Genomic DNA, 25,239 nt, shown 5'->3' with positions numbered 1-25,239 from the left:
ACTCAGGCTTGGCATCTGAGGTTTCCTACTAGGTGTCACCAGGTTATCTTTTGAGCTGTATCACCCTCAATTCTTTTGACCCTGAGAATGCATAAATGAATGGCCCCACAAAGGCAGATCTAGTTTGCCCGTGTAATTTTCTTCGACCTACAGATACTTTTATACATATGGAATTAGTTGCTTATTTCACTTAGTGGCTCACATTTACACATTGCCACATGGCACAAAGCTAGGCGGGAGTGGCCTCTTAAATGGAGAAACAAGCCCTGGTTCACCACAGCCTCTATCTGATTGGTGCTCTACCTCTCGATCTGGTCCTGGCTGGGTGCCTATAACCATGTGAATTGATGACACTTCCCCTATACTACCTAGTGTCCCCATCAAATGTATCATTCCCAAATGCAAAGCATATCTTTGCTTATGTTATTCCATCTTTCTAGAAATGCTCTCTCCCTCCATCTTGCCTGTCTTTAAAGTTCATTTCAAACACTGTTACCTTCTGTGAAGCTTTCTCTGACCACCCCACTGGATGTTACTGCCCTGATTTTGAAGCTCTGTAACATTTTGTAGTTCTTTTCTCTTATGGCCTGTATCTGACTCTTCACTGGATCAGTCATTGGTATCCTTGATTTCTTCCCATATCTGAGGGACATGTATAATGGATGTGTATCCCCCACTCCTCAAGGCTTTCTGAAGGTAGGGTTTTTCTCTTGACCTAGACCTTCCTTCCTCCTCCCTAGAGATGGAGCAAGTCTCCATCTCTCCCCTCAGGGTTCAGCCTGTCCACACAGTGGAAATGCCTTGCCCTACTTGGCAGAAAAAGCCCTGATGTGGTGGGTGAGCTTGTCAATAATGCTTGAATGTGTACATTTGTCCAATTCTGAAGTTCAGGATTAGGAGCCCCACTGTTGCCACATATCTAAGACGGGATTTTCCTTCCAGGTTTTAGCAGCAAACAAAGCTAATATTTTCATCTGCTTGAATCCTTCTCTTACAACTGTTTTCAAACTCAAGCAGGGAAAAGGAGGGATTCGTATTGGGCATCCTTAATCCCAATAATGATTCACTCTGTCTTGAATCTTCTGCAGCAGCTAGCAATGTCATTCACTGTACAGACAGGCACTCAAAACACATGTATCAAATTGAATCAAAGGATATAGTCAATGTATATAAAATTCATGGAATGTAATTTCTTTCATGTCATGTCCCCCCAAACCATAACTTAAATGTCTTTTTGTGGCTGTTAATGAAAAGCAAATGATTCTGTATATTACATAAAATATTTATTTCTTATTTACATTTCCATTTTTATGTAAATCATTGCACATCATACCACATATCAAAAAAAGAAAAAGAAAGGAAAATATATATAAACCTTAGACATCAGTGAAGAAAGCATTGCATGTGATGTGATACTTATCAGCAGTCTCGCAGGTCTCGTTTCTTGCTCTTTTTGGATTTTCTAGTAGTTTCTTGACGAATGGTATCATACTCCAATATGGCCATTTTGGAAAGTCTCTGTAAGTATTGAGATGATGCTCCAGCAATAGGATCACTGAAGCCAGAACCTGTGAAGAAAAATAAATCATCTATTAAAGTTAAGCACATAATATTTTCTAAACGATATTCTCTAAAATAGAGGGCAAACAAAATCTCTCTTCCTCAAATGACCATTAAACACTGCTAGTTCTTGATATATCACATTCGTTGAAGTAAAAATAGAAAGTATTTACTTTCTAAAGTAACGTGATATCAAGTCATCTCAAAACTATTTAACTAGGGATGCCTGGGTGGCTCAGTCAGTTGGGCGTCTGACTATTGATTTGGTTCAGATCATGATCTCAGGGTCAAGGGATTGACCCCTGCATAGGGCTCTACTCAGCAGGGTGTGGGAGTGGGTCTGCTTGAGATTCTCTCTCCCTCTCCCTCTCTGGTTCTCCCCCCTGTCATGATCTCCCTCAAATAAATAAATATTTTTTTAAATGTAGCTAAAAAACTATGCTGTTTGTATTTAATTATATAAAATTCAATCTGAGTCTATAACATACTTTTTAAAACATGGGATGGCTGTGAAATTTATTCCAAAGCAAAAGATACAGTCTCCATAAATAATTAACTTGTTTTATACCTTGCATGCTCATCAAGTTATTTTCTCCAAATATACCATTTCTCATAAATGCTAAGTTTAGTAAAATAGTAAAATTGTAAAGGAAAATGAATCATTCATTAACTGAACAGCATTACTCAAGTTTCTATTATGGAGTGGTAGTAATAATAAGAAGAGATATATCAAATGATCTCTTTGTGTCAAGTACTTACATTTATTCCAGCTACACAACACTATGAAGTAGGCAACTAATACTATCTTGGGTCACGATATAAAAAGAAGATTTAATGGCATTAAAAAACTTGCCCAAGGGCAAAGGATTTGAATTCAGATTCATCAAATTCAAACTTACCATGCAATCACTACATATTGCCCTAAATATGTAAAGACGAATAAATACTTCTATTTCAAAACATATAAAACTTTGAAAATAATATACTGATTCAAACTGTTTAAAATATTATTTAATTTCAAATGGTGAAGTGTCAAAAAATCTATCTAAAATTCTCTACTGTGGTTATTTTTCGTTTGTTTTGTTACTTGAGTATATAACATAAGTAGGAAGTTCAGAGAAAGAGGGAGGTTGGAGGGGAAGAATATGATTGGGATACCTGTTGTTAGTGGTATAATGAACCTGACAGAAAAACTCTCTGGCTACAAATAAACTGGATTCTAGGTATTAAGCAAATGTCAAAAAACTTCAAAATTTTTCAAAATTTCATACAAACCAATGCAATTAAGTTGGAAGTTGTTAACAATAAGATAAATTTAAAACTCTCAAATTTAAACAACACATTCTAGATTACTCATCAGTCAAAAAAGAAATCAAAATAAGCATTAAAATATTCATAACTAAATTATAAAGAAAATATTACAAAACTTGTGTGATACAGCAGAAGTTATACATAGACAGGTTTATACCTCAAATTTCTATGTTAGAAAAGAAGCTTTGAAAATTAAAATTTCAGGTATAAGATACACTTTAGGAAAATAATACAACCAAAATACATAGGAGAAGAAAAATAATATAGGAAAGAGAAGAAATCAGTGAAATAGAAAACAAATTTACATTAAGAAATATTTTTTAGAAGATGAGTTCTTCATTGAAGAGAATGATAAACAACAGTCTCTGGTGAGATTAATCAAGAATAAAACACAGAAAGCACAAATAAATAACATTAAAAGAAGAGGGACACGTAGAGTGTGTGACTCTTGATCTCAGGGTTGTGAGTACAAGCCCCACATTGGGTAACTGGGTGTAGAGATTACTTAAAAATAAAATCTTAAAAAAAAAAAAACGGGGGTGGGGGATGGCTGGGTAGCTCAATTGGTTGAGCATCTTCCTTCGGCTCAGGTCATGGTCTCAGGGTCCTGGGACTGAATCCCATGTCAGGTTCCCTGCTCAGCAGGGAGTCTGCTTCTCCCTTTCCCTCTGCCCCTACCCTTGCTTATGCTGTCTCTCTCTGTTTCTCTGACAAATAAACAAAACCTTTAAAAAATAAGTGAAAAGACTGATTACATGGAATTACATGGAAATAAAAAACTTCAAAAAGAAGGAAGAGGGATAGAAGTACAGATTAAACAAAAACTCAACTTTATGCCAATATATCTGAAAACTTAGACAAAATGCAAAAAATTTTAGAAAATATAACTTACCAAAGTTGATTGAAGAATTAGAATGCCTTAAAAATCCTAAAATTAAAATGGTTGAATCAATATTAAAGTAATAATTCTTGCTTTGTTGTCTATTTTGTTTGATGTTAGTGTACCTACACAATCTTTTTTTAAAATAATGTTTGCATGATTAGTATTTTTCCCACTTCACACTTTTGATCTTTCTTGCCCTTAAATTTAAGGTATGCCTCTTGCAAGCAACATATATTTTTCTCAGTCTGATACTTTGTTTTTTTCATTGAAATATTTAGTCTGTTTACATATAATGTAATTGTTGTTTTGTTTAATTTTGAATCTTTAATCTTGCTAATTATTTTCTATCTGTCCTATACGCTTTATGTTTCTTTTTTCCTCCTTTCTTGTCCTCTTTTGAAATGATCAAGTATTTTCTCATTTTATATTTCCCCTCTATATTAGCTTGTTACTTGTATTATTTTATTATTCTTTTACTGGTTATCATACAGATTATCATGTGTCTCTTTGACACATTACAATCTACTTTAAATTAGTTATTCTACCATTTTTCAGATAATGGGAGTATCTTACAACATTTTAACTCCACATAGGCCCCATCCTACCTCTGTGCTATTATTGTCAAGTATTTTATCTCTACATAGATTTTATACTTCATAATACTACTGCGACTGCTTCTCATTCTTTAGCAGTTGTACTTCCTTTTCGTATCACTTCTTCCTTAATATTTTTTAGTGAAGTTCTGCAGACAATAAATTCTCTCAACTTCTATTTGAATGAAAATGTATTTGTTTCACCTTTAATTTTAAGGGTATTTTCACTGGGTATCCAATTCAAGTTGGCAGTTATCTCTTTTAACCCTTGAAAATGCTATTCTACTGTCTTCTTGCTTCCATTGTCTACATTTAAAAAGTCAGTTGTATATCTTACCAGAGCACCTTTGAAGGTAACATATCTTCTCTGTTTTCTTGTTTTGTGTTTTGTTTTGTTTTGTTTTGTTTTTAACTTAGTCTTTTTATTATGATGTGCCTAGCTGTGGTTTTCTTTGTTTCTATCCTGCTGAGGACTCACAGAACTTCTTGAATCCTTGGTTTTTTATTTTTCATCAAAATTGGGAACTTATCAGTCAGTATGTAAATATTGTTTCTGTCCTAACCTTTTCATTCTGGAATTAGAATTATGCATGTGTAAAGAAGGTTTATCTTGTCACATAATGACTTGCACACTGTCTTCTATATATATTATCTTTTTTCTTCCTCCACTTTAATTGGGTATTTTCTAATGATCTTTCATTTTACAAATCCTTTCATCTGTTGCTTTCCATTTCTCCCCAACTTTATTGCAGTAAATTTCACAAATAAAAATTGTGTATATTTATGGTTTACAACAAGATGACCTGATATACATATATACTGCAATTAAGTTAATTAACACATCTATCACCTCACATAGTTACTTTTTCTGGGAAAGTAACTGGTTCTCATCTGGGAAGACAAGACACTTGTCTTGGGATAAGTAAGTGACACTTGCTCTCTTAGCAGATTTCAGTATATAATTTACTATTATTAACTATAGTCACCATGCTGTACATTGGATCCCCAGAACTTATTTATCTTAGAACTGTAATTTTGTACCATCATCTCCCCATTTGCCCCACTTAAAACTGTGGTAACCACCATTCTATTCTGTATGTTTGACTTTATTTTTATTTTTTATTTTTATTTTTTTAAGATTTTGCATATAAGTGATTGAGTCCATTAGGAACAAAGTTCCATGAAGCTTTTGTCTTTCTCTGTCTGGCTTATTTCACTAAGCATAATGGGCTGTGGGTTTAACCATATTGTCACAGACAGCAGATTTCCTTTTTTACTGCTATATAATACAGGTATCCCAGCTTTTCAAAAGTTCATGTTAAGCCATTTTGCTTCTATGAAAGATCTACAATAGCACCTGTCTTTGCTAACTGCCAAGAGATCCAATAGAGTTTTTTCACTTTGATTTTAGAAAGGTAAAAGCTGAAAATAGTGTTCAGTGTTTGTTTTTCAGTGAGCCATTATAGAGGTAGCATGTGTCCTGACCAGTGAGAGTGGCACCATCAAGCTCCGTCCTAAGCTATACTCAGCATCTCAGCATCAAGCTGCCACAGCTTTGAAAAATTTCAAAGGTCAGAAACTCAAAGCAAGACTAGCATGCAGACCAGGCAATGGCCCACATGAGAGATGATGAGGGCCTATCCCAAGGTCCTGAGATAATAAAGATATGTATATAAACATCCACTATGTTTATAAGATAAACAAAGCTTAAAGAAGCATTAAAAAGAACAAAGCAATTAAACCAGGGGAAAGAAAGGAAGTTAAAAAGAGTAAGTATGAGACAACCTAATAAGACATGTGGCAGGAGAAGAAAATGTGCCAACTTACCCTTTGTTTTCTCCTGAAGTGGTACCACAGTGCGGGCCTCCTTAATCTTCCTTATCCTAAAATTACATATTATCATAAAATCACCTTTATGTAAATCCAGGAGAGATTAATTATAAAATACAATAAGAGACAAGAAGCTGCCTTCAGCAAAACTCACTTCGCGAAGGACATCACATGGAAAGTAAATAAACATTAAAGAAAGTGAACTCATTCCACCATGACTGATCCAATCAGAAGCAGATAGGAACAACTCAACATCTTAGGTTTTGCTAATAAATTTTACCTGGAGATAAGTGTAATGCCTAATTTCCCCCATATTTATCTTTATCTTAACTTTCTCCAGGTATAATTCAGGGAATGCTAAGAGGAAGGGAATCAAGATTAAATTAAAAAGGGATGTAGACAGGCTGATACTAACTATTGCTTATTTGTGTACCTTTTATTTGTTAATCACCACAATCTGTATTTTATCTTAATTAACTTTTGTTCCTACTGGGAAGAGACCTACATAACAAGTGGGTTATTAGAGGAAGTATGTCACCACCGAACCTGCCGTAGGTGAGATAATCCATAAGAACTGCAAATTTCCTGTAACTATATTAAACTTTAGAAGTCAGCCAAAACTTTTAAATGCCCTTCACCTCTAGGATTACTACTATCAGTTACATTACCAGAGTGTGCCTTGAGAGTCATTTAAAGTGTATGATTATAATTAAAGAAATTTGAGGGGTGCCTGGGTGGCTCAGTTGGTTCAGTGTCTATTTTCAGCTCAGGTCATGATCCCAGGTTCCTGGAATCCAGCCCCACATTGAATTCCCTCTGCTTTGTGGGGAGCCTGTTTCTCCCTCTCCCTTTCCCTGCCACTCCCCATGCTTGTGCTCTCTCTCTGTCAAATAAATAGATACAAAATCTTTAAAAATTAAAAAAAAATCAGCATTTTAAAAACAAATGTTCACATATGGAAGGAAAAAAGGTGGGAAAGGGTTGTACACAAGACAAACAAAAATGTGTTACTTCCCTGCTATGCCACGGTTTTTCGTTCACGGGGCACTGTGCAATATGCAGAGGAGAAGAAAGCACTTGCATGCAACTCGACATGTTCTCACTAGACTGGCTAAAATAAAGACACTTGTTTCAAAGACAGAGAAAAGAACTAACATTTATGTTGGCCAAGCACTTCATAAACATTATGGCACATAGCCACCACTCTTCCACTTTGTATACGAACAGCACTTGTCATAACATGAATTTAATGTATTCAAATTATCCTTCCTTGGTTAGGCAAATTCACACTCAAGTCAGTGTAAAATGGCGAGGAATCATTTCACAAACAGCCAAATTGCAAATGAAAGAAAAATGAAACAGAATGAAAACAGTAGGAAGCCAAAGGAAGACTTTGGTAGTTGGGCTAATTCAGAGGGAGCTTTCTGGGTTTCCAATTTCTTACAGATGAGCATGTGCACCGAAAGAAGTGTAACAAGACTGCTCTATACTGAGACACGTGTACTGCCAGACTTAGCCCTACACCCTCCTCAAAGGGTCCTGAGACTCCCAATGAGAATGACAAGGGTCAGGTAAGGGTTGGGGACATGGGGGTCTCAGTAAGGATGGAAAGTCTCTGTTCTTAAGTAGGTTTTATACTGTGTTTCCAGCTGTCTCTGTTCTTTCTACATCCCTGACATCCATCCCTCCTATTTACCGGTTACCATTTATTCCACTAGCAACTCACTTGCTCTCTTCCACCATTGCTGATTCTGCCTTATTTCATTATAATCTTGTGGAAGAAAGAGTAATTTTGCTTTTCATATTTTTACAGCTTGGAAATCTGTCCTCAGATAATATTTAAAATGATAGGGAATAGTTTGGGGGCACCTGGGTGGCTCAGTGGTTTGGGCCTCTGCCGTTGGCTTGGGTCATGATCTCAGGGTCCTGGAATCGAGGCCTGCGTCGGGCTCTCTGCTTGGCCAAGAGCCTGCTTCCCCCTCTCTCTCTGCCTGCCTCTCTACCTACTTGTGATCTCTCTCCCTCTCAAAGAAATAAATAAAATTTTTAAAAAATGATAGGGAATGATTAAACAAACTATGGATCCATTAATGAGATACAATGTAGCCAGTAAAGACTCTTTGAAGATCATGCAGTGACATGAAAAAATGAGTATGTGTAATAATAAGTTAAAAAGGCAAAATAAAAAATCATAAGTACACTAAGATCATAGAGAAAACAAAAGTCCACAAAAATGAAGAAGAAAAGAAGAGAGCAAACACCTAACAAGAAAAGTCGTTATGTTACAATGGATAAATTATCAAAATACTGTTTATCTTTTTTTGTTCCAAATTTTCTGCAAAGTTCTTATGCATTTTCATAATTTAGTAAATTATGCATAACTTTTCATTTTTAGTGTCATTTCATATGATCAAAACTTATTTTAATTAATTAACAAGAACAACACCATGGAAAAATATATTCTAAAACTCCTATATTTGTGTGCTGTGTGTAACTGGCTGACTTTAAAGCTCAGGAAATATGAAAATACAAAATTTCCCCTAAGGAAAGTAGCAACTCAGACTACTATAAACACAGCATCTTTTTTTTTTTTTTTTTTAGGCTGCCAAACTGAGTAAGTCCTAGATATTCAATAGATACCTGATGAATAAATAAATAAACCAAAGCAGCCACCAAATCGAATATGAGACTGTCTTACTAATTTCTAGATCCCTTTGGAGAAAGGGGATTTCTTTTAATGGTATGCCAGCCAGCCTAACTTATAAAAACGAAGATAATTATGATAGTGGCTTTAAATGCCAATATTCAAAGTGAGTGGGACTTTTCTGGCTGACGCCCCCTTGTCCACTCGTCAGCGCTGGTCTTCTTCAGGCTGTCATCTCATTTAGAACCTGCCCTCGCATGACGTCACTCAAACTAGAGACGAAACCCGAGGTACTATATTCATCAAAGAAACCTGTTAACATTGCAGAGACTTCATTTAATTTTATTACTAAAAATTCCGATATTCTCATGGGAAATCTACACTAGAGCAACAGATATTTTTAAAAGGAAGTCCTTAAGTCCTTTCGGGCAATGTCCCTTGAAAACTGAGAAAATGGCTTACTTGTCAAACTGACTAAAATTGCTACCTAGACTAAAACAAGAGATCCTTTATGAAACAAATATCAGTGGGCAAGAAAGACTTCCACTCACTAGGCAGGAAAACCTCTCCATTTAGCAGTTATTATTACAGATGCAAGCGGAACGCAAGAGAACTGAATAGCAATGGTCTACCTGACTGGACACATCTCGGGGTCAGCCTGCCGCAGTCTCTGACGAACTTCCAGTGGAGTTGAACTTACACTTTTTGGGCAACTCTGCAGTCCTGGTAAATACGGCATCTTGACACATTCTTTGAACTCTTCTAGACCAAAGGTGTATTCTAATTAAAAATGGTATCATAATTAATGGTATTATTTCTTGATGAAATGTATATAACTTCTTTTACTACATACTAAAATGCATACTGCAATATACTCAATCAGTCATTAAGGAGAGAAAATAAAGCTACTGTCCTTTATCTAGTATCTTTCCCAAGAAGTAGAATAAGGAAAAAGGGCAGGTTCACAGAGCTCCTACAGTTGTCCCTGTCTTCTGCCCTCATTATTTTATATAATTAGAATTTCCAGAATATTAGAGATATTCACATTGAAATAGAGTTTAAAAGCATTTTTAAGAGTACAATATTATCTGCTACTTTAAACCTTTCTACCTTCTTGCTTTTATGTAAATAAGAGGTATAAATACATGATTATTTAGTTAACAATGAGACATAAAAGAATTTTTTTTCAGGCATTGATTTTAATTTTTTCAGGGGCGCCTGCATGGCTCAGTGGTTAAGTGTCTGCTGTCAGCTCAAGGTCATGATCCCAAGGTCCTGGGATAGAGCCCCACATCGGGCTCCCTGCTCAATGGAGAGTCTGCCTCTCCCTCTCTCCTTCTCCCTCTGTTGCTCCCCCCGCTTGTTCTCTCTCTGTGTGAAATAAGTAAATAAATGAAATCTTTAAAAAATGGTAATTTTCTCTCTGCAAAACACTAACATTGAAGCATCAAGGTTTCTTCTTCTACTGACGTCACATAAAAGAGATTGTCAAATATTTTAAAAACAAAACAAAATGAAGTCTAGCATAGTAATAAGAATAGTATTTAATGGGACTGGAGTTATATTAAATCCTCCAAATGCTATTTTGCTACCTTTGATTTTTCTTCTTCTGGAAAAAAAGTTTCTCCTGATCAAAAAACATACAAATTCTCTTTACAGCCATTAAATTTAGGGGTAAAAGGACAGATAAACTTATGTTTTCTGAGTATCTTTAATGGGAATACAGTGGAAAAGTTGGAAAAATAGAGCAACACACTCAAAACCAGGAGTGATGACATGGGTTGGGGAGTTTGGATTTTACTCTTCTCAAGAATTACATCTTTATTTATAAAGCTGAAGGCAGAATTTGGGATAAACAAGAAATACAATTAGAATTTGAAATTTGAAGTATAAACTGAAATTAAACTATTATTATATTCATACACATGTCAAAATTCCTCAAATTAGTCTTTACTGAGCAAGGGTAGAATATAAAATACTTTCCACATAACTCACACAAAAAATAAAGTTCTGGTTAAAATTATGAATACAAAAAGATGCTGTTAAAGATTTGGGTTTCTTAAAACATAAAAATCAACTCAAGATGCTTAAAAACAAACAAAATTTGTGAAAAGTAATATGACCCAGCAGAGGTAGTACTGCACTGATGCCAAGAGAAGTAGTTCCTTAAAATTTGTTTCCATCATGAGTTACAGAATTATATTAAATAAATTAATTTTAATTTGCTTCCATTTTTATTTTCCATAAACTTAGGATATTATCCTTCCATAAATGTTACAAAAATTATAAGATGTCTCCTGACTGCTTAAAAAAATATATGTGTTAGTTTAAGCCACTATTTCTATACTTTCTTCAGTAAAATAATTGTAAAAATAAACTTACCTTTCTTCATCTTTTGTGTTTCTAAAACTGCTTTCCTCCAACTACTCTCAAAAAGAAAACAACTGTCAAAGGAATTTCTGGTAACATTGGAAGTATCAAATTTGATTTCCGGAGACAGGACTGGCATTTTTTCTTCTTCCAACAGTGCTGATGAAAGTGAGATTCTGCTTCAAATTCAGGACACAAAATACAAAAAAAACAAACAAACAAACAAACAAAAAAAACAAAACAAAAAAACACAACCAAAAAAAAAACCCCACAAAAAAACATATTTTAGAGATAAGTATTTTTTCTGATTTGTTTTCCATCATGCAGATTAAATATTAACATAGACTTACATGGAAAGTTCACTTATAACATGTAAATATATAATCCTGTGATTTTTAAAGTAAGTGGCCTTTAATAATATGGCTAAAATTGGTAGTAAAAGTTTTTTCTTTTAAATATTTTAATAAGTTCTTTCAAGTCCCAGGGCACAGATATTTAGCAATATAAAAAATTTTGAAGTTCAACAGCAAGTTATGGGGCACAAGACAATAAAATGTTTAGGATTCTCTCGAATATATTACCGTTATATACAATGACCAAGTGGGACTTATCTCTGGGAGGCAAGGATGGTTCAACACAGAAAAATTAATGTGATATACCACTTTAAAAGAATAAAGGATTAAAAAGTCACATGATCATCTCAATGGATACAGAAAAGGCATTTGATAAAATTCAACAGTCTCAACAAAGACAAAGAGATAAAGACAAAGAGATAAAAGACAAAGACAAAGAGATTAAAACCTCTCAACAAACTAGGAATAGAGAGAAATTATCTCAACATAATAAAGGCATGTAAAGTCCACAGTTAACTTCATAATCAATGGTGAAGAATCAAAATGTTTTCCTCTAAGATAAGGAATAAGGCAAGGATGACCACTCTCACCACTTCTATTCAACTCTAAGTCCTAGCCAGAGCAATGAGGAAAGAAATGGAATTCGGACTGGAAAAGCAACAGTAAAACTGTCCCTGTTCACAGATGTCATAATCTTAAATATGTAGAAAATCCTACAGACTCCACCAAAAAAATCACTTGTACTTTTATACACTCAATAAACTATCTGAAAAGGAAATTAGGAAAACAGTCCAATTACAATAGTATCAAAAAGAAGAAAATACTTAGGAATAAACTTAGCTAAAAAATGAACAAATTATACACTGAAAAACACTGATGAAAAATTAAAGAAGACACAGTGGAAAGACATTCTATGTTCAACAAATCAGAAAACTTAATTTTGTTAAGATAACCATACTACCAAAAATGAACTGCAGATCAATACAATTGAAATCCCAATGGCATCTTTATACAGAAACAGTTAAAAACATTAAAAAATTCATATGGACTCACAAAGGACCCCAGATAGCCAAAACAATCTTGAAAAAGAATATCAAAGCTGGAGGCATCAAACTTGCTAATTTCAAAATATATCACTAAGCTAAGGTAACCAAAACAATATGATAATAGTATAAAAACAGACTATAAGCCACTGGAAGAATAGAATCCAGAAATAAATCAACATATACACAGTCAACCGGTCTTTGACAAGGATGCCAAGGAGTACACAAGAGGGGAAGGATAGTCTCTTTTAACAAACAGCATTGGAAAAACTAGATATCCACATGTGAAAGAATGAAACTGAGCCCTATCTTACACCATACACAAAAATCAACTCAAAATGGATTAAAGACTTAAACCTAAGACTTAAAACTGTAAAACTCCTATAAGAAAACATAGGGTTCATGACATTGGTCTTGCAATTATTTTATGGATATGATGCCAAAAGCACAGGAAACAAAAGCAAAAATAACAAGTAGGACCTGCATCAAACTAAAAAGCTTCTGCACAGCAAAGAAAACTATCAGTAGAGTGAAAAGGAAACCTCTAGTCTGGGAAAAATATTTGCAAATCATATATCTGATAAGGGGTTAATATCCAAAATATATAATCCCAAAGCAAAAAAACAAAACAACAGAACAGAACAAAACAAAAAACCCTAATAATATGGTTTAGAAATAGGTTTAAGGACTTGAGTAGACATTTCTCCAGAGACATACAAATGGCCAATATGTATATGAAAAGATGCTCTGGCCAAGGCCAAAGAAGTTACTGCCTGTGTTCTCCTCTAGGATTTTGAGGTTTCCTGTCTCACACTTAGGTCTTTCATCTATTTTGAATTTATTTCTGTGTATGCTGTAAGGAAGTGGTCCAGTTTCAACGGCATGTTGCTCTCCAGTTTTCCCAACACCGTTTGTTGAAGAGACTTTTTTCCACCAGATATTCTTTCCTGCTTTATTGAAGATTGGTTGACCATAGAGTTGTGGATCTATTACTGGGTTTTCTATTCTGTTCCATTGATTTATGCATCTGTATTTGTGCCAGTACCATACTGTCTTGATGACTACAGTTTTGTAATATGGCTTGAAATCTGGAATCATGATGCCTCCAGCTTTTCTTTTTTCTTTTCTTTTCTTTTCAAGATTGTATTTGGAATCTTTGTGGCTCCACACAAATTTTAGGATTGTTTTTTCCAGTTCTGCAAAAAATGCTGGTGGTATTTGACAAGGAGTGCATTAAATGTGTAGATTCTTTTGGGTAGTATAAACATTTTGACAATGTTTGTTCTTCCAATCCATGAACATGGAATGTTTTTCCATATCTTTATGTCCTCTTCATTTTCTTTCATCAGTGTTCTCTTTTTCAGAGGACAGATCTTTTACCTCTTTGATTAGGTTTATTCCTAGGTATCTTATTGTTTTGGGTGCAATTACAAATGGGCTCAATTCCTTGATTTCTTTTTCTGCTGCTTCATTGTTGAGGTACAGATGTTCCATCTATCTTTACACTTTGTTGAGGGCTTTTATCAAGAATGGATGCTATATTTTTCATATGCTTTTTCTGCATCTGTTAAGAGGATCATGTGGTTCTTATCTTTTCTTTTATTAATGTGGTTATCATGTTGACTGATTTGTGAATATTGAACCACCCCTGCAGTCCAGGAATAATCTCACTTGATTGTGGTGAATAATTCTTTTAATGTATTATTGGATCCAATTTGCTCGTATCTTTAATTTTTGCATCCATGTTCATCAGGAATATTGGTCTGTGGTTCTCCTTTTTAGTGGGGTTTTTGTCTGGTTTTGGAATCAAAGTAAGTGCTGACTTTGCAGAAGGAGTTTTCCTTCCATTTCTGTTTTTTTTTTTGGAATAGTTTGAGAAGAATAGGTATTAGCTCTTCTTCAACTTCTTACAAGACTAGTAATTCTACTTCTAGCTTACTAGACACATCACCAGAGACAAGGAAAATAAAAGCAAAAATGACTATTGGGACCACATCAAGATAAAAAAATCTTTTATTCAGTGAAGGGAACAGTCAACAAAACTAAAAGGCAGCTTATGGAATGGGAGAAGGTATTTTGGATTTTATATATATAGATATATAGATAGAAAGATACAGATTTCACATCAATAAAGAGTAAACAAAGCAAAGACCTTGAAGTCCTAAGTACAAATTGGAAGTATAAGACTTTCATCTAAAAAAAGACACCAAAAAAAAGCATTTTCTAGATCTCTTTACTAAACCTAATAAATAAGGTGTGATTTAAAATAAAAAAGAAAAAGAAGCTTTGCACAGTGGCAGTATTGTAGCCAATGAGGTTTCTCTGAGGTGCAATTATTGCTAATTGAAAAAGAAAAGAAAAAAGCAAAACACAAAAACCAACCAAAAATAGCTGATTCCAGGTCTGTGGAAGGAAATGTACAAAATCAGCCTAGAACATTTTGTCATTGTAATCTGTCAGTGAAGACTATAGCCATGGTAGTCATCAACTTAAAAAGGCTCCAAACTGACCAATAATGAGAGTTATAAACATTAATAAAAATATTAACTGCAGTGAATTGAAATATATTAAATATGTATAATATACACATATACAGGCATACCTTGTTTTATTGTGCTTCACTTCATTGCACTTCACAGAAAATTGTTTTGTTGTCATTGGGTTTTCCTTTTATTTTGTTTTGTTTTGTCAAATTTGAAGGTTGCTCCAACCCTTCATGAAGCAAGTCTCTCGGTGCCATTTTTCTGACAATATTTTCCCATTTCACATCTGTCACGTTTTGCTAATTCTTGCAGTATTTCAAACTTTTTCATTGTCATTATATTTGTCATGGTGATCTGTGATCAGTAATCTGTGATGTTACTATTCCAACTATTTTGAAGTGCAACGAAGCGTGCCCATATAAGACAGCGAACTTAATCAGTAAGTGTTGTGTGTGTTCTCACTGCTCCACTGACCAGCTGTTCCTCCATCTCGCTCCCTCTCCCCGGGCCTCTTTATTCCCTGAGACACAACAATACTGAAATTAGGCCAATTAATAACCCTACAATGGCCTCTAATTGTTCAAGTGAAAAAAAAGAGTCACATGTCTCTCACTAGAAATGATCACAGTTTATTAAGGAAGGCAAACGCTGAGACAGGTTGAAAGCTAGTCCTTGTGTGTCAAACAGTTAGCCAAGTTTAAATGCAAGGGAAAGTTCTTGAAGAAAATTAAAAGTGCTACTCCAGTGAACACACAAATGGTAAGAAAGTGAAACAGTCTTACTGCTGACATGGAGAAAGTCTGAGTGGTCTGGATAGAAGATCAAACCAGCCACAACAGTCCCTTAAGCCAAATATAGGGCATGGCTTTGATTCTCATCAATTCTATGAAGGCTGAGGGACATGAGGAAATTGCAGAAGAAAAAGCTTAAAGCTCACAGAGGCTGGATCATGAGCACTAAGGAAAAAAAGCCAAAACCGTAACATCAAAGTGCAAGGTGAAGCAGCAAGTTCTCCAGAAGATCCAGCTAAGATAATTAATGAGGGTGGCTACACTAAACAACAGATTTTGGGACACCTGGGTGGCTCAGTTGGTTAAGTGTCTGCCTTCAGCTCAGGTCATGATCTCAGGATTCTGGGATCAAGCCCTGCATCTTTCTCTCCCTCTGTCTGCCACTCCCCCTGCTTGTGCTGTCTCTCTTTGCCAAATGAATAAATAAAATCTTGGGGAAAAAAATATGTTTCATTTACAAAAAAATAAAAATAAATAAACAACATATTTTCAATGGAAATGAAATGGTCTTCTGTTGGAAGAAGATGGATCTAAGATTGTCATAGCTAGAGAGGAGAAGTCAATGCTTGGCTTCAAAGCTTCAAAGGACAGGCTGACTCTTGTCAGGGCCTAATGCAGCTGGCGACTTTCATTGGAAGCCAATGCTCATTGACCATCCCGCAAATCCTAAAGCCCTTCAGATTTATGTTAAATCTATTCTGCCTGTGCTCTGTAAGTGAAACAACAAAGTCTGGATGACAGATGTCTGTTTATAACATGGTTTACTGAATATTTTAAGCCCACTGTTGAGACCTACTCAGGGAAAAGATTCCTTTCAAAATATGACCCCTCATTGACAATGCACCTGGTTACCCATGAGCTCTGATGGAGATGGACAAGGAGATCAATGTTGTTTTCATGCCTGAGCACAACAGAAATTGCTGGTTTGCAGGCCTGTAAGAGAACTGATCTCTGAATTTTTAAAACAACTGAGGTCTGGAAGGGTTATTAAATGGTTTGCGTCTAACATTATACAACAAGGAACAACAACAACAAGAGTATTAATTTTATCAAATTCTCTTCTTTTAGTGGAAAGGAGAAATGGACAAAGGAAAGTGATTAAAGAAATATTAAAATTGACCTCTAACAAAATTAAGACTAAGCATGTAAAATACTAAGAAAAACAATTTTTAAAAAACTGTAGGCAAAGTTTCCATTTGGACATAGGGGACTTCCCACTTCCTAAAATTCATAAGCAGTTAATTTTCCAGTTTGTGTTTAAATATGCAATTCACAGGAAGAATTACATGGAAGCAGTCCCTATATTAAGAACCCCCAGGCTATGAGTTGAAAAATGAAGAAATATAGGAGCAATGGCACCTATGATATATCGCATCCACCTATATATCCCAGATCCCTTTGTTACTTCCCCATTCCTGTTCACCCATTCCTGGATGGGTCAAAATATTTATTTTCTTGTTAACCTTTCAGTGTCTCAAGTCTCTCCATGTAGGGAGCTAATAAGTTCTGCCTTACAGAGTTATTAGGAAGTCTGAAGGTGATTTAAGACAAGCATCTAGCTAAATGCCTAATATGTTGCTTTAATTCTCAAACCAGAATCTTTAGTTCAGACAGCAGTAAGGTAGCTTTATACACAGAGACAAATGATGGCTGCTATTATTATCATAATTATCATGATTACCACCCTAGGCCAAGAATCAGCTAATGGCTGGGTATGAGAGAGATGCAGCTTGACTCAATGCCTCTTCCTCTTTTCCCTTCAGGGTAAAGGTGCACCCCTAGAACTCTTCTGTTTTTCTTCATACTGACCTCTTCTTGCCTTATGCTTTCCATGTCCTTCATCTCCTTGCACAGTACAAATGTAAATATTTTCCCATGATGTTCTATTCAGTTTTGCGGTATACATCTCCCACTGGCTGCATCTGCCAAGTCTCCTTCCTTGTTTCATTTCCTTATGTAGTTTGTAAACTTTGACTGTGAGCTCATCTTTAGAGAGATTGCTACCTATGGGAGTCCAGCACTCCCTGAGCTCTGGAAACGTTGCGTACAGACTTTTCCATTATATGGGTTGGGTAGTATAGACATTTTGGTCCTGGGTTTCAGAGGTGCCAGAGTAGTGAATATGTCAGTTCTTGGGTGGTGGTATGTAGCGAAGAATGTAGTCATGTGAATTCAGACCCCAGACTTGAGCTGTATGGGTATGAAGCTTTGCACAGTCTGTGTGTTAATAGCTAACTCTTTTCCTGCCATAGTCCAAATGGATGGTAGGCTTCCCTGCAGCCTCCTCGGGTCAATGGGGGCATATTTTTCTATTATCACCTTAGTGTCTGTAGCAGGTTGTATTTTTCAAAGAAGGATACACTAATACATACTCATTCCTACACGTTCTTCCTTCAATGTGATGTTGATACTCCTCCTTCAAGAGATGAAGTCTGTATTCCCTCTCCCTGAAACTAACTTCCTGCATAAATATAGTACCATAGAAGTGATACTGTGTGATTTCCAAGGCTAGAGTGTAAAACAATTTCCACTGGCTCCCTCTTGGGATCTCACCTTTGAAATCCAGCCACCATTTTGTGAGGAAGACATCATATAAAGGTTCCAGTTGACATTCACAGCTAAGGACTCAGCCCACAGTGAGCATCAACCACCAGACATGGGGATGAATGAGCCTGCAGGTGATTCTAGCCCCAAGCTTTTGATTCTTCCATCTGAGAACCCAGACATCGTGAAGCAGAGCCAAGCTGTCCCTGCTGTGCACTGTCCGAATTCCTGACCCATAGAGTACAATAAATGGTTGTTTTCCACGACTAAGTTTTGGAGAAATTTGTAATGCAGTCATAGTAACTGGAACAGTACTCCTTTGTGATTTCCAGCTTTCGGCAGATGCTCAACAGTGGCTTCCTATGTGAGTGTTCCTTCATTGCTGGCACCTGGGGATTTCCTTCTCTTGGTCCCTAGCTCAGCTACATTTCCATAAATTATCTTATTATATTTTACCCAGCATTTGAAATATTCCAAATTAGAATAAGGTCCCATCTGTGTCAGGTCCTTCTGCCACATGACCCAGAAGTTCCCATAACTTTTCAAATAAGGACATAAAAGACTGATGCTCTTAATTCCTTTTATATATAAAGATACTTAAAAATAAGAAAGATAATAAACCCTATAGAAAATGAATTTGTTACAGGATAGTTCCTTCCAGAAAAAAATACAAATGATCAATAGAAGTTCATCCTTACTAGTTTTCAAATAAAAGCAAAATAATATAATGAGCTATGACTTTTGCCAATCAAAATGGCAAGGGTCTTTCTTTAATACTAGACAACACAAGATGAGGTTCAAGGAAAAGAGGCACTCTCATAAGTTTTCAGCTTACGTATCAGTATATTATGTGCAGAAAGCAATCTAGCAGTATATATGTCCTAATAATTTTATATGCTTTTGAGCCAAAAAATAATAAAATAATTTATATAATGTTATATATGATATAATATAATATAAGATTAGTAATTTTATATACTTTTGAGCCAGGGATTTATCCTAAAGGAATGACCATGGATACATACAAAAACAAGGAAGTCAAATCCTGTATTTTTTATAATAGAAAAGAAAAAAAAGGCTGAAAATAACCCAAACATCAAAGAGCACTGGTAAGATTATCTTTATTTTTAGCTTTGTTTAAAGCAAAATAGTTTTCAAGTGAACATAAAGACAAGTTGCAGATTCATTGAGAAAGCTATTTATTTACCCAAAATGCCAGTCATTGTGCTAGGAGCTGAAATACAAAAATGATGAAGATGCAAAAGTATATAGTATGTTAAAGTAAGCAAACAATTATAGTTCATTACAATAAATATTAGTGGTAAAGGTACGTTTCAATTCTGTGGTACAACAGAGCGTTTGCAAACCTAGCCAGATGGGAGAAGTAGGAGTTTTGCTTTTGTTTTTTAGCAAGGGATGTTCAAGCTAAGTCCCACAGGTTTTCAGAAGTAGAAATTGACTGCGCTGGTCAATAGCCTGAATGCTTACTTACACTCTTGCTCCTCCAGAGAATAGAATTGTTCCTAAGAAGTGCCTACCTCCCTGTGACTGGAACATGAGTGAGCGGAATGTGTAACACATTCTGCAAGAAGCCTTTAAAAAGCAGGTCTGCTTTCTCTGCACCTTCTCCTTGCCACAGGTGAGATAATAGGGAAGTGCTAATGAATGGCAGAGCATGGTCTTACAACCAATTGGAAGAAAGCTTCCTGCTGACCAGGACTATCTGCTTTGGAATTGTTATGTGAGCAAGAAAGAAACTTATCCGTTAAGTCACTAAGATGTTGAGGTCCATTTGTCATTACAGCTAGCAACAGAGTAATACATGCAACTTTTTATTCCCAAGTGTGCTATTAGCTCACTTATTCAAATACATTCACTAAAGCATGTACTGTGTGCAAAGCAATATGCCATGTGCATGACAGCTATGAAGAAGAATAGAGATTCTGGCTTTACAGAATTTCCAGTGCAAAAGGAAAAACAGCAGCCTCTCACACAACTGTAATATAAGGCAACGTATGACATTACAGCCCGAGGAGGGAGCGATGTCTCCCATCAGGACAGTTTAAAAAAGGCAGATGTCATTTTCAAATGGAAGTTCAAAAAAGACTTGGAAGAGGCTAGAAAATGCAGGTATAGGCATTCCAGGAAAATACAGATGTGAAAGATGCCTCGGAGAATGGAGCAGGATTCAGATAAGGGCTCTGTGAAAGAGAAGGAAACGACAGTTGGAGATGAGATCACAGACAAATCTGAATGCTAGCCCAAGTGCTTTGCACTTCTGTGAGCAATGGGAAGGCACTGACGGATTCTGAAGAGAGGTGTGGCACATTCAGGTATGCTTTAAGATTAATCTGGCAGAGACTGGAACCAGTTAAGAGTCCACTATAATAATAATAGTCCAGAATGCTTAAATTAGAGTAGCAACAGTGGGAATACAACAGGAGGTTCAGCAAAGAAAAAAAAAAGAGTCAAAGATGACTGAGACTGTGAACTAGGGTGACTAAGAGAATGATGAATTACATTCAAAGAGAAATTGCTAGTCTGCTGAGGGAGAGCAAGAGCTTGGTTTTAAGTAAAATGAGTGGCAGACATCCAGGTGGAGCTATAGAATCTGGGTCTAGGCTGTAGGAGTTGGGGACTGTAGCTTCAGTTGGGAGAAGAAATTTTAAGAGTCACCTATTCACTAGTGAGAATTGAGACTGGATTAAAGTTGCCAAAGAAGACTTGAGAGGCAGAAGAAAGCCAGATTTCCCTAAAAGGTCCACAAAGCAGGAAGAGAAAGAAGAGGCTGGGAGGTGACTGGAGAGGCAGAGAATACAGAGGAACCAGAATCATAGGAAGTACTGGACCATGTCCAATTCTACAGAAGCTCGAAATGGAAGGAACAATTAACAACACAGCAACACTAAAAGTGCAATCTCATTTAATTCTCAAAGAACCCGATAAAACACAATTCTCAGTCAATTCCTGACCAGAAATTTCCACCCAACAAAGAACACATTTTATTCATCCGAGTAAAAGGAGCCCGGATTCTAACATTGATTCTGCCCTGCAATAGCTGCATAACCACAGGGTCATGAAGAAAATAATAGCGCCCCCTTCTCAGAGGGTTAGTGAGGATTAAATTTCAATACACGTAGAATGTTCAGCATGGTGCTGGACATGTAATAAACACTCAATGAGTGGAAGCTATTGTTTTAGCTGTTTTTAAATAATAATAAACACAAATTTTTTATAACACAGTCTGTTGATGGAAATGTCAATCAATAAAGATGTTTCAGAAAGCAAGATTCCACCAAAACTTTTTAACATACATACATGTGACCCAGCAATTCTACTTCAGGGAAATCATTTTACAGAACTACTCTCCATGTGTAAGAATGTTCATCGTTGCATTGTTTGCAATAAGGAAAAACTGGAACCGATCTTAACGAGGAATGGTTACATAAATTACAATATGTCTGTACCATATGATCACACATTCATATGATGCAACTACCCTATCAATGCAGACCTAAGTAAACCGCTATGAAGTTATTTGTCATATCTTTTTAAGTGAAAAAGACAATTTCTAGAAAGAATCCAGATATGATTCTTATGATGATCCAAACCAACCAACAAACAAACAAAAAAATGAAAAAAGAGTAGAAGGATAAACACTAAGTTAACTCTAAGAAGTGTTAGAAAGAAAGGAGAAAAAGGTAAAGAGAGGGCCTTTACTTCTGTGTATTCTTCTGTATGAATGAGAACTACTAAATGTGTTAATAATGTAATTTTAAAAATGTAAGAAATGTCATTAGTATTTTTGAAGAGATGCCACTGTAACAGAGGATTTATGCCCACCATTAACAATGTAGATAAAAAGTCAATGAAGATGGACAAGCGGGGATTTTTGTGCTTCAGAGAGTACAATACCTTGAAAATGGTTGCAAAGTTGCATTTCTCTAGACAGAGGCTCCAGTTTTTACGTCTATGGCCCCCCAAAGGTTGTAAACGTAGAATGACCCATACAATAGAACAGACACAAATCTGTTCTAGTATGTGTAATCCCTCATGAAAAAAGTAATAAACACACAAACTATAGGTAAATCAGAAATGGCACAAAGCAAAATTGGCATGAAAACGGAGCCAGAGCTAATTAACACAGTCAGTGTCCCAAGTCCTGCCCCACATGGCTGGGTTCAAGAGTGAGGTACAGCAGCAGCCAAAGGAAGAAGAGAAACAATCCCTTCCCCACACCGCCCTTTAGTTTGAACCCTGGGCAGGCTGGAGGGATAGCCTATAAGGGCGTGTCCACCTGACGCAGGGATGCTCGAACTAGCCTGTACAGAGCTTGAGGAGTGCTGAAACATACTCTGGCAGGAAGTCCTCATGTCCCGTTTTCAGTTCCATCTCTCTGCTTCACCCTACCCCGCCGAGTAGCTTTGGCCCCGTCCTCAGCCACTCCTTGCCCGCCAACTCCCCTTAAAGTGTATCGAGAGAAACCTTGGAGTGATTCATGTGCCTCCCTGGGCTAGCTTCCCCTGCCCGGAAGGGGGCCTGACCAGCTGACTTCTGGTCCCCACCTTCCCTTCAGCCCTGCCCTGCAAGATCCCCACCCCACTCCATCCCTCCCCTCCGCTCCTGCTAAACCGGGGGTCCTCCGGAGACTACCCGCACTCACTGTCCCCGCAGCTCCACCTTGGAGGAGAGGGGCTTCTTCGAATGCTTGGGCCGTGGCGGTGGTGCCCTCTGAGGCTCCCGCAGCGGGGTCAACGGGGGCAGGGGACAACGCGGGAGACCTCCGCCCCGCTTGGCCTGGCCGCGGCAGCGGGGCAGGGAGGGCGGCCCAGCGCTCGTGCGGACTCCGCTCTCGGAGCGAACATGCTCGGCTCTCCGCAGCCCGGCGACGCTCCGCTTACGGAGCGCGGCTCGCCCGCCACTCAGCCCCGCCCGGTCCGGCGAGCCGCACCGGTTGCCGCAGCCCCGCCCGCCCGACGCGCGCCGGTTGCCAGGCGCCAGGAGCTTCCGGGCCGCCTTACGCTCTCGGTCACCAGCTGCGGTCTTCTCCCAGCAGGGACTGACGATTAGGGTGCCCAGCCAGGAAGGCCCCTGGGCGGCTAGAAGGCTGCTTAGGACACACTCAGCAACTACTATAGGTGCCACCACTATAGTAGGGGCACCTGCAAGGGCACTGCTACGGCAGGTGGTGGAGGAGGGCGGAGTGCAGGTTGGGAAGGAGCTGATTGAGGCTGGGTGTACAGATAGGAGTCAGACACGGCCCAAGTTCAGAGAGGCACAAAATTTGCGCCAGGCGCCTGTACAGTGGGTAGTGGGCAGTTAGGCAAAGTTACGTTCAGTTCTCCAGGTTGCATTTTTAAGATTCAAACTAACCAGGCTCTCCAGAGTACTGTGGAACTTTCAAACAGCCCAGCAATACCTGCTATCTCAATCTCAGGTTAAGTGACCTAGTCATCCCAGAGTTCCCTCAATATGCCCGCCCGAAATTCCATGTTCTATGTGTCCTTTGTCTAGGTTCTTTGGTGAAAGCTTAGGTGCGTGTCCGTCCCCTCCCCAGTAAGGAAGCCTAGCACCCTGACTTGCGTGATAGGACCTTAGCATATACTTTTGCTGAATTAAACCCTCTAGCTCCATTTCATGACCCCAAATAGGGCTGCAAGTTCAGCCCTAGTAATAGATGGTTTCAGATTTTTCAAAACTGAAGCTGCTTTCAAACACACCACTTTTCTGTGTTCATTAAGTTCCACACTCACATTTCCTAGTTCCTCTGGTTAAGAAAACTCTAATCCGATCTGGAACCCAATACTTATCCCACCACTGGGGCACCTGGGTGGCTCAGTGGGTTAAAGCCTCTGCCTTCGGTTCAGGTCATGACCCCAGAGTCCTGGGATGGAGCCCCACATCAGGCTCTCTGCTCCGCAGGGAGCCTGCTTCCTCCTCTATCTCTGCCTGCCTCTCTGCCTACTTGTGATCTCTGTCTGTAAATTAAAAAAAAAAAAAACTTATCCCACCACTTACTTGTGTGATCCTGGGGGAAGGAAAGTTAACCCCTCACCTAAAAAATGGGGATAGTGGTATACTTACCTAATGGAATAGGCTGCACATTAAAATGACGCAAAGAATTTAAAGAGAAAGGCCTGGGACCCATCCCCCCAACTAATCGGTTCTAGGATTGCCCTCAAAGTGGAAAAGGGACCAAGAATTATATAAAGTGTACACTAGCAGTCAATACATGATTGTTTATTATTAAATGGTCTGCTGTCATATCCTCTTGGCTGTCACATCTGCCACTGACACTGCCTCCCAACTCTTGACTCCTGCTGTTCTATCACCAGTTGTCCAAATTCTACCTCCTTTTGTGAAATTTCCCAATCTGCACCAGCATGAACAATTTCCTGTACTCCCCTAACATGCTGTTCTATTTTCACATAACTGATCCCTACATAATAAAACTCCTCTTTGAGTCCTTTACAGTAACATATGTGCGTGTATACATACATACATACATGTATTTAATCTCCATGAACCCACAGTGCAGCCCCCAACTCCTCTGACCATTCACCAAGGACAATGTGCCTGCAACTGGAAAAATTAAAACTTTAAATTCCTATTGCTTTCAAGAGGTTGAATTCAGTCAATAAAGCAAAAGGACTGCAAAGCACCAGGCACTCCCTATTCTGCTTTAAGTCCCTCAAGTTTGTAATTTGTTACAACAGCAACAGGAAACAAGTCCTTAGTGCCTATTACTGTGTATCAAGTACTAAGTTGAAAGGATTAAAAAGCTGGCCTTAAAAAGTTTTAACCAAGCAAGGGAGACATCTGTATGAAAGCAAC

The 25,239-nt window shown here is 37.5% G+C and overlaps 1 protein-coding gene and 1 pseudogene across 8 annotated transcripts; one reads left to right on the top strand and one right to left on the bottom strand.

The window, feature by feature from the left end:
• Positions 1-1,266: 1,266 nt before the first annotated feature.
• Positions 1,267-23,623, bottom strand: CUNH8orf89 (chromosome unknown C8orf89 homolog). 8 transcript variants are annotated; one of them, XM_004762359.3, is made up of 7 exons: positions 23,069-23,363; positions 11,204-11,370; positions 9,454-9,601; positions 7,193-7,288; positions 6,175-6,230; positions 3,764-3,799; positions 1,267-1,568 (listed from the first exon to the last, which is right to left on the bottom strand). In XM_004762359.3, the coding sequence occupies exons 2-7, from the start codon at positions 11,328-11,330 to the stop codon at positions 1,420-1,422; spliced, it is 612 nt and encodes a 203-aa protein (XP_004762416.1). In that variant the 5' UTR covers positions 11,331-11,370; positions 23,069-23,363; the 3' UTR covers positions 1,267-1,419. The 8 variants fall into 8 exon arrangements, 7 of the variants coding, with proteins under 7 accessions (XP_004762416.1, XP_004762415.1, XP_012916833.1 ...); XM_004762358.3 differs by having other exon boundaries at positions 11,204-11,367; positions 23,069-23,362; XM_013061379.2 differs by having other exon boundaries at positions 11,204-11,367; positions 23,086-23,204.
• Positions 14,870-15,046, top strand: LOC123387199 (annotated as a pseudogene).
• Positions 23,624-25,239: the final 1,616 nt, after the last annotated feature.

The sequence above is a fragment of the Mustela putorius genome, unplaced genomic scaffold (genome assembly GCF_011764305.1).
Source record: "Mustela putorius furo isolate JIRA1106 unplaced genomic scaffold, ASM1176430v1.1 tig00003846_pilon_pilon_pilon, whole genome shotgun sequence".
Taxonomy (NCBI): domain Eukaryota; kingdom Metazoa; phylum Chordata; class Mammalia; order Carnivora; family Mustelidae; genus Mustela; species Mustela putorius.
This window is presented reverse-complemented; position numbering and strand designations above follow the sequence as displayed.

Bases quoted from the DNA above. Each gene is read 5' to 3' on its own strand.
- CUNH8orf89 (XM_004762359.3), bottom strand. From the start codon at position 11,330: ATGCCAGTCCTGTCTCCGGAAATCAAATTTGATACTTCCAATGTTACC. The intron at 9,602-11,203 runs GTAAGTTTATTT...ATTTTTAATTAG, and splicing joins AACACAAAAGATGAAGAAAG to AATACACCTTTGGTCTAGAA. The intron at 1,569-3,763 runs GTAAGTTATATT...TTTTCTTCACAG, and splicing joins TAATTCTTCAATCAACTTTG to GTTCTGGCTTCAGTGATCCT.